A 10,714-nucleotide genomic window follows, 5' to 3' on the forward strand; every position below is an offset into this window, starting at 1 on the left:
GTGTTTTGATATAATTTATATAGAACAGATGCCATGCTTTTTACTTTTGCCAATGGAAATCTGAGGCAAACTGTACTCAGGTACTGCATTGCCAGTCATAAAACCCACTGTCTTCTTATTCAGAGTTCAGAGATTTTTTTCTACTAGCTGACATTATCTTCTTGGTAATAAACAATAAAGAAACACATCTTCTGAATAATACTAGTCTGCAACTTTACAAGAGGAAAGAACTGAACAGTAATCAGCCAAAACTTGAGCATGATTTTCACATTAATGAATAATATTAAATCATTTAAAAATAATTCCATGATAATATAACATTATAATAAGTTGATTTTTAACATGTGCTAAGAATTTACTCAGGAAAACAAGCCTCTCAAATTTTAGCTGCAAATCATTTACTAGTAACACAATCCAAGCTTTTCTTTAAATTCAGGTCTTCCTAATTTAAATTCATTATTTCCCTAATTCACAGCACTTAAGCATAATTTAATACAATAAATAAAATTCTTTTTACTTCAAATGCTTGCCTAAATAATAGATACTCATTTTAATTTTTGAGGAAGTAAAGTTCAACTTTTTAAGCATGAAGTGTAAAACTAAGATTTACTTATTTTAATTATAACTTGAGTTTCACATGTAAAGATTAATAAGATTTAAGTGTAGTTTCTATTATTGTTAACATAGACTTTATTTTTTTTCAAATGTCACATATATCTTTCATTATTTGTAGATTTATTTCTTTTATGAAGTAGTCGAATGAATCAGCTCACCCTTGACTGTAACAAAATACTGTTTGGTGACTTGTGACAGACAGGGTTTTAACCTCTGACAGCGAGATTCATTGTGGAGCAAGAGCCAATCATAGATCCTGACGACACTTGTCTCATCAAAGTTGGAATATAAAAAGCCACTTGGAATACAGGATAAAAGATTCACTGGTGTGGCAAGTTGTCTCTCAGACTGTACAGGCATTAAAATTGTGCTTGGCATTACTCAAAAGCAAAAGAAAAGTAAAAGGAAGAAATAAGAACAAGGGGAAAGATTATATTGATTTTAAAATCATGCAGAAACTGCAAATCTATGTTTATATTTACCTGTTTATGCTGATTGTTGCTGGTCCAGTGGATCTAAATGAGAACAGTGAGCAAAAAGAAAATGTGGAAAAAGAGGGGCTGTGTAATGCATGTACTTGGAGACAAAACACTAAATCTTCAAGAATAGAAGCCATAAAAATCCAAATCCTCAGTAAACTTCGCCTGGAAACGGCTCCTAACATCAGCAAAGATGCTATAAGACAACTTTTGCCCAAAGCTCCTCCGCTCCGGGAACTGATTGATCAGTACGATGTCCAGAGAGATGACAGCAGTGATGGCTCTTTGGAAGACGACGATTACCACGCTACCACGGAAACGATCATCACCATGCCCACCGAGTGTGAGTAGCCCTCTTAGTGTATAGCAACAATTCTGCTGACTGTGGTTCTAGTGTTTATGAGAAACAGATCTATTTTCAGGCTCTTTTAACAAGCCTTTGGCTTGTATGTAAGTAGGAAGGAAGAGTTTCCCTTTTTCAAGATTTCATGGGAAATCTACTAATGAGGCTGAAATCTGCTGCACTAAAATGTCAAAAGGATATAAAAATAAAATGTTTGCATGGTATTAATGTTTAGTTTAATTTGACAAATATGACATGCTTATGCTTTCACAGCTCAGTGCCTGCAAGGCAACAATTGGGAGATACTACAAGCAGTGTTAAAAACCTACATGAAATTTCATAACTGCATTTAGTTGCCTGAAATAGGCATCTGTAATAACAAGTTTTTTTTCTAATAAAAGAGAAAAAAGTCATCCTTTGAGCATTTGCTAAACGCCTAGAATGACTTCTGTTATTCAAAACTACTTCTCAGGATGTTTTTATTTCTTTACAAATTAAAATATTTAACTTTGAAAGCTACTACACTGGAAAGTATAAAAAATGTTCTTTTAAAAAATTTAATGTATTGGTAAGACCAGTGATGAAGTGAACATAGCAGAATGATAATCATGAGCTAATTATCAGAAAATGCCTGAGAAATAAACATTTTAATTAAACGGGTTGCGGCTCACAAAGTCCCACTTCTCCCTTGACCCTGGCACTATTGTCGAGAGTTCCCGGTTCACATGTTTCCAGGCAGGCACACTGCCTACGAGCCTTCTAAAATATTGTTTTTTCTTCATAAGAAGGAGGAGGACTATTACCTGTACCCTGCTTCTGAAAGAGAATATATTTTGTACCATTGTTTTTGCAGTCATTTCAAAACGACACTCAAGGAAGGCAGACGGGCACCTTAGCAGAGAAAGCAAGACAAGAAAGATTTTATGCTATGTGTCTACAGTCTTGCTTTAAACAGTGCTTTATACATTTGAAACCAGACTCAAAACAGTTTCAAATATTGTTTTGCTTATTAGGTAATCACGTTATAATGCAACAAATAATTCTCTTTTGAGACTCTGCTATCTAGTCCTGGAGTAGATTTACCTTATTTGTAAACAATCTTGGAAAAACAAAAGGGGGAAGAAATTGCTTGTGCTTTTGCTTACAATGGCAACCTGGCTCTAAAGACGGAGTTTTTTAACTTTTGAGATAAGCCTGAATATAACACTCACATTTTTGTGCTAATTACCTGATTCGTTTTGTTCCTTTAGGGCTATTCCAGAGCCAAAACATAACAGATGTGCTATATTTTCTACTAATTCCCAAGGCTCAGTTAGTTGCTCAGCGTGTCTTGTCCCCAGGTAATTCAGGCCTGGGGGAAGGGTTCCTTCTTCCAGACTGATTGGTACAGCTGCTCAGTAAGTGTAACTACTCAGATTCCCAAAGAATTCTAAGTGGATATTCCTCCACGGTGTCTCTTGTTCTCTCTAATCATCATCATTTTAAAATTTCATCCACTGTTCATTCTTTCATAGAATTCTCTTTAGCCCACCATTCTCTGAGAGGGAGCAGACTCTTCATAAAGAGCTGAAAAATTATATATCTAAAAAATTCTGAGAGAGTAATTATTTTCTTTGATATTTTTCTGAATTATGAATGAAATCCTACATAGTTTGTCACTTTAAAATATGCATTCATTATTCTAATGGGCAACAAATGCTCACCAATTAATATAAAGGGACTTGTTCATTTTTTATGGGAAATAATTTCAATAACTATTTTTCTTTTCTTATTCATTTATAGCTGATCTTCTAATGCAAGTGGAAGGAAAACCCAAATGCTGCTTCTTTAAATTTAGCTCTAAAATACAATATAATAAAGTTGTAAAGGCCCAACTGTGGATATATCTGAGACCAGTCAAAACTCCGACAACAGTGTTTGTGCAAATCCTGAGACTCATCAAACCCATGAAAGACGGTACAAGGTATACTGGAATCCGATCTCTGAAACTTGACATGAACCCAGGCACTGGTATTTGGCAGAGCATTGATGTGAAGACAGTGTTGCAAAATTGGCTCAAACAGCCTGAATCCAACTTAGGCATTGAAATCAAAGCTTTAGATGAGAATGGTCATGATCTTGCTGTAACCTTCCCAGGACCAGGAGAAGATGGGCTGGTAAGTGATAACGGAAAATAACATCTAGCAACAAACATTGCTACATTTTGATTCATCATGTGAATGAATAATAGTGGAAAAATCACTACCCATTTCCTATGCTCATAAACCAGACAAAAGTAACTTACACCAATAAAAGCTCTGTACCCAGTAAAAAGTAGGTGTCTAATTTCATATCCTATGAAACGCCCACTTGATACTTTTATTTTGCATGAGGATTTTAAAAAGTTATGCCATAGTTCTTAACTTCTTAGGGAGTTCTTTTCAAGTGGGATGAAATATAAAGTACTTTTCATTGATATGCTACATGATTACATGATTAAAAACATGAAATCCTCATAGTGGATTCTACTACATATCCAACAAATTTAAACATATTATTTTCTCCCAGAAGAGTGCCAAATTTGTTAAAATTTTTTGGTTTAAAAAAGTAGGGAAAACAAACTTGAAAAATTATAATTAAAATAAAATGCTTTTATCTATAGCAGTTAACTAAGTATGATATGTTTAAACCTATATATTATTAAATATATTATATCCAAGATTCCTCATAATAAATATATTATTTTGTAGACTACTGATGCACTGATGTGCATGTAGATTACTTTGTGAATTACTTTTAATAAAATTTAAATTTCCAGGCTAACCTTTGTCACTTAGCTTATTTCTAAGCTACCTTACCATTTTTGTGCTAAGAGTTTACTTAGGTGATGCTAACTTATTTAATATCAAGCCAACCAGATGACAATACTTCATATATTTTAAAATTTTATAAAAACCATTTTAAAGCTTAGTATAAGTTTAGAGTTACTCATTCGGTTTACTTCTGAAACCTATTGCCATAATTTAAAACAAAACATTATACTTGCAAGTAAGAAAAGCTATCCTTTTCGTCTTTAAATGGTCTTGGTTATAAAGAAGTATATAATTATTAAGTCAGATCTACTTTAAATCAAAACATATTCTTTAAAAGATTATATAATTTTCCAAATGTTTCTTTAAATGTGCTACATAACATGTGATTGACTCACAAAATGTTGTGATTTTTATAAAATTAAATAATAATAATTACCAAGTCTATTTTGATTTTGATATGGGATAAAAACTATTATTAATTATTTAAGAAAGTATTCTTTTTTTTTTTTATGGGTAGCATTTTAATGATCAAAGTTGGAGAAGACCACGGGGGAAGAGAAGGGGAAAAAATAGTTACAGAGAGGGAGGGAGGCAAAACATAAAAGACTCTTTAAATACAGAGAACAAACTGAAGGGTGATGGGGGGTGGGGGCGAGGGGAAAGTGGGTGATGGGCACGGAGGAGGGCACTTGTTGGGATGAGCCCTGGGTGTTGTATGGAAGCCAATTCGACAATAAATTATATTTTTAAAAATGATCAAAGTTGGTAATGTGACAGAAACTTGAATTATGATTAAACAGAGTATTATTATTAAACAAATTAAACATAATTATTAATATGAAATACTCCTCAGATTTTTCCATATAAAAGTCTCAAATGTATTAAAAGATTGGGATAAGGGAAGAACAAGCAAATTATTGTTTAAATATATGAATAGAAACATTTTTCAGTGAAAGAAGAAAATGGAATATTTTTGTATCTTCTGAATCTGTCCCTCTCTGTCTTAGAGTTTTTCTTTCCAACCTAATATGCACACCACCTCCTTCATTACCCTACCTCTCTTTTTCCCATTACAATCCATATAGGGCTGAGAGGTAACTATTTTGCTCTGGCTTTAATAGCCAAGTTTCCCAAAGTAAAGATCTAGGGAATGGAGGATGGATGAATATACTTACCCCTACAGGTGTCATCAGACATATTTAACCAACATATTTAATCAGAAGAGAGAGAACTAACCTCTTTCTTTCTCCCTCCTGTCCTCCCTCCTCCCCCCTTCTCCTTCTCCTCCTTTTGTCACTTTCTTCCCATAAGTATTTTCAGAGTATCTGTTATGTGCCAAGCATTCAGATATTCAATCCGGTAAAAACAGAAATTAGAAAGACATAGATCTGACCACAGGGGAATTAGTATTGCTGCTATGTTCTTGTGAGCCCTAAGGGAAGAATGAAGCCTAGTGTAAATTAAAATTCCTTAATGCTGTGCCTTTAAAAAAAATGTGGTAAAGAGGAAAATGATTAATTTCTTCAATAATGACTTCTTGAAGTAGGAAAATGTTTCAGGACCTATTAATACTACTGATTGTTCTTTTCCTTCTCATGCAGAATCCCTTTTTAGAAGTCAAGGTGACAGACACACCAAAAAGGTCCAGAAGAGATTTTGGGCTTGACTGTGATGAGCACTCAACAGAATCTCGGTGCTGTCGTTACCCTCTCACTGTGGATTTTGAAGCTTTTGGATGGGATTGGATTATTGCACCCAAAAGATATAAGGCCAATTACTGCTCTGGAGAGTGTGAATTTGTGTTTTTACAAAAATATCCTCATACTCATCTTGTACACCAAGCAAACCCCAGAGGTTCAGCAGGCCCCTGCTGTACTCCCACAAAGATGTCTCCAATTAATATGCTATATTTTAATGGCAAAGAACAAATAATATATGGGAAAATTCCAGCCATGGTAGTAGATCGCTGTGGGTGCTCATGAGATTTGCATTTGGTTCATAACTTCCTAAAACATGGAAGGCTTTCCCCTCAACAATTTCGAAACTGTGAAATTATGTACCGCAGGCTCTAAGCCTAGAGTATGCTACAGTTACTTACATACAAGCTCAGTATATGGACTAAAAGAGAGAATATATGCAATGGTTGGCATTTAACCATAAAATAAATCATACAACAAAAAGTCTTATGATTTCCAGAGTTTTTGAACGAGGAGATCAAATTACTTTTATGTTCATATATGTTACAACATATCCAGGTAAATGAAAGCAATTCTCCTTGTGTTCTGGTGAATTAAAGGAGTGTGCTTTAAAGTCTATTTCTTTACAGTATCATTTAATATCTACAGAAAAATCTCTATGTAGTATTGGTAAAATGCAGGATTGTTATAGACTGTCATTCGAATCATCCTCCAACACTTGAATTTATATTGTATGATAGCATAAGATGAAATACCACAAAAATAGGGGTGGTACACCATTTGCAAGTCCCCATCCCTGTCATGATCTGTACAGTACATTAACGATCCATGCCAATGGTGCTAATACAATAGGCTGAATGGCCGATATTACTGCGTTTCTTGAATAAAAACATTCAGTAAAATAGTAAGTTTCTCCTTTCTTAAGGTGCATTTTCATACACCTCCAAATGGGGAATGGATTTTCTTTAATGAAAGAAGAATCATTTTTCTAGAGGTCAGCATTCAATTCTGTAGCATACTTGAAGAAACTGCATTATTTTAAAAGGCAGCCAAAAAGTATCCATTTTTAATCAGAATTTCAAAATTACAGCCTGCCTTTGCAACACTGCAGTTTTTATGATAAAATAATGGAAATGACTGATTCTATCAATATTGTATAAAAGACTTTGAAACAATTGCATTTATATAATATGTATACAATATTGTTTTGTAAATAACTGTCTCCTTTTTTATTTACTTTGGTATATTTTTACAGTAAGGACATTTCAAATTAAGTCTTCAGGCACAAAGACATGTCATGTGTCACAGAAAAGCAACTGCTTATATTTCAGAGGAAATCAGCAAATTAAATAGTGGTCTTAAAACTCCATATGCTAATGGTTAGATGGTTATATTATAATCATTTTATATTTTTTTACATTATTAACATTCACTTATGGATTCATGATGGCTGTATAATGTGAATGTGAAATTTCAATGGTTTACTGTCATTGTATTCAGATCTCAACGTTCCATTATTTTAATACTTATAAATATTATTAAGCATACCAAAATGATTTAATTCAATTATCTGAAATGCAAAATAATAAACTGATATCTTAACAAGAATTGTTAATTTTATTTTATAATTTGATAATGAATATATTTCTGCATATATTTACTTCTATTTTGTAAATTAGGATTTTGTTAATCAAATTCATTGTACTTATGACTAAGTGAAATTATTTCCTACATCTAATGTGTAGAAATAATATAAATTATATTAAAGTGTTTTCACCTTTTCTGAAAGACAAAAGTTTTATGTTATAATGGTTAATTCTGGATTTCTGATTTCACTTTATTATAAAAGCCTAATGGTTTAGCACAAAAGTTTGGGTTAGGAATTGTAAGTCTGCTGCTCAAGTTCTCATGAGTGAAATTCCTATTAAATTGGTTCTGGTCAAGTTGCTTTAAATATACGAAAGCAAGAACTAGTTATACTTGTTTCATTTCTCTTTATCTTGACCTGAAAACTATTTATATGTTTTCATAGGCTCAATTTCCAAATGCATTGCAATTGGCAAGGATATATATAGTCCTAGAGTTACAAGTTCTACTGAAGCCACAGGGACAGAGGGAAGCTTCATTTTTTTTTTTTCTTAGTATTTAATGATACTGGCACATTTATTTGAGCTTTGGGGGACTGATTTTCAAACTGAATTGAAAAACAATTATAAAGTACTTAGAAATCCTTAAGTGTAACACTGTATGTAATGTCTTTAAGCGGACTCTCTTCACTACTCTTCAGCAGTTTAGTAACTTAGCTACAAAGCAATCTCTAAGTCTAATGGAAGAGATAATCAAAATTCTATCTAGTGTTATGGTTCCTAAATAAGTAATTTGTAATTAATGTAAATGTAATTTTTAGCCATAAATGGTATTACAACAATTTACCCTCGTACAAACTAAGTGGAGTACTTTTTCTAATTTTAATGTGAATATATTTAACATTGACCAGTCTAGAGCTGTGAGGGGCTTGCTCCTGCTGAGTGAAGGACCAGCTATGGTGATGGGGAGAGGCCACTTTCAGTTACACACACACCAGAACCTACTTCTTCTAGGGCCTTGGATACGCCTGATCCCAAAGTTTGGGTCAGAAGGCCCGTTCATGTACCTTAGGCTCTGGAGTACAAATAACTGGGGACCTTGATCTCTATGATGGGAGGAATAAACACCCTTGGTTTCTAAGGACCCAGTCACAGGACTCCCCAATCTTTATACTCACCCTTACCAAGAAGCCCCAGTATCACACCAGCTTCACCATGTGGTAGCCCTCTTTGAAGCCCCTAAGACCGTGAAAGAAAGCATCAGGACCAATCTCTTTTGTGACAGGACCTAGTCATTTCCTTTTCTATCTTGCCAAAGTCCTAGAAATGGCAAGAGTACTCATACCTTTCATTGTCAGCACCTCAAGAATATTCACCTCAAGAGTATTTATAGTAATCTCTGGGATTTTCAGAAAACATCACATAAAGTTCAATACAGTACATCAGTTTTAATATCTGTTTTGTAAGACTTCTCATACCTCCTACAGACCTATAGTAGTTAAAAATACATACATACATGAATATAAAAACAAAAACCTTTCCAAACTCAACAGTTCCTTTTGTATTCAAGCTGGTTTTTGCACTTTTGTATAGAACCTCATTTTCTTAAAAGAAGAAGGCAGTTATTTGATATTGACAGTATTTAAATTAGAACCAAATTACTTGATCCTAAAAATGAAAACAAATGTATTTCGTTTTAAACCATAACAGACACATTTTAGGATGTCAATGACCGTTTTGAAATCTATTGAAAACTAGTGACAGTCTCACCAGAAGAAATAAAACTCGCAATTTTGCATATAATTTCAGGGAATTTAGGGCCTTCCTAGAGTGCATCTGTAGAACCTAGTTTATAAACCCTCTGGAGGGTTTTCTTCTTTAGATAAATATTACTTATGAAGTAATAAAATATATTTATAATGGCTGTTTCCCAATTAGTCAGTTAACTCGTTAAACAATTTGAGTGTTACAAATGGATAATAAATTTTATATCAGCCTTTTCATCTGTCATATGTCATCTTAATATTGCTGAAAGTTAAGTATTATCATTGTCACGCTCATTTCATATCTGGAACTGAGGCTAAACAAAGTCAAATTGCCAAGGAAACATAGCATTTATATTTGTATTTTAATTATATAGGAAATAGAAATCTAGATCAGTTATGCTTGCTTGCTAATTAATTCCAATAGTACTTACTAAAAATGTAGCATGATAAAAAATTCTAATATTTTTTTTCAATCATTATTTTTGAGAGAGAGAGAGAGAGAGAGAGAGAGAGAGAGAGAGAGAGAGAGAGCGAGCACAAGCAGGGGAGGGGCAAAGAGAGAAGGAGACACAGAATCTGAAGCAGGCTCCAGGCTCTGAGCTGTCAGTACAGAGCCTGATGTGGGGCTCGAACCCACACACTGTGAGATCATGACTTGGGCCAAAGTGGGATGCTTCACCTACTGAGCCACCTAGGTGCCCCATCAAATGATCACTTTTTAAAATAAGACACATGAATACTACCCTATAATATAAATAAGAACTAAACCATAGACTAAAATGTGATATGCAATCATGACTTGCCTGGCATGTAATGTATAGTGTTGAAATTTCATTTCCATGGTCACTCAGTTCTAGTTTACACACTTTAAAACATATCAGAGTAAACTATAGTCATTTGGGTCATCTCTGTGTAAGATGTCAAGCAATGTAAAATGATACTAAATTTAGTTCATTCATGTCTGGATGGAATTTTACAGAGAATGGCTTTGGAAAATGAACATATTTTAACTAGATAGCATGCATGATTTAAAAATTATCTTTGTTGACATTTAAAACACTAAATATTTACATTTACTTTACTAGATTATCAATAAAAATAACTCAAAGAATATTCTGTCAAGAACACAGGATACTCTCGACCATAATCTTTTATATATAAAGCTGCCTATTTCATCTGACAGGCATATAAAATGTATGTGTAATAATGACAAACACTCTGTAATAATCTTCTATAAAAGTTGAATAGTTCACTTCAGCTATGGTGTAACATTACACTAAATATTCCTGATACAGAAATGCATAGCTTGGCAGTAAGCAAGGATGTACATGCTTAGTTTTCATTGATTCTGGTTTTGGGTTACTGTAAGAAAAGTTTTTAACAATATAATGCTATTATTTCTGCTCTATAATAAAGGTATTTTTTTATTAAAAACA

At 33.3% G+C, this 10,714-nt stretch overlaps 1 protein-coding gene across 1 annotated transcript; it reads left to right on the forward strand.

Annotated features, from left to right (window-relative positions):
* The first annotated feature begins 1,064 nt into the window (after positions 1-1,064).
* Positions 1,065-6,211, forward strand: MSTN (myostatin). Its single transcript, XM_029932956.1, has 3 exons — positions 1,065-1,437; positions 3,220-3,593; positions 5,831-6,211. The coding sequence occupies exons 1-3, from the start codon at positions 1,065-1,067 to the stop codon at positions 6,209-6,211; spliced, it is 1,128 nt and encodes a 375-aa protein (XP_029788816.1).
* The last annotated feature ends 4,503 nt before the right edge of the window (positions 6,212-10,714 follow it).

Source organism: Suricata suricatta, chromosome 3, assembly GCF_006229205.1.
Source record: "Suricata suricatta isolate VVHF042 chromosome 3, meerkat_22Aug2017_6uvM2_HiC, whole genome shotgun sequence".
Lineage (NCBI taxonomy): Eukaryota > Metazoa > Chordata > Mammalia > Carnivora > Herpestidae > Suricata > Suricata suricatta.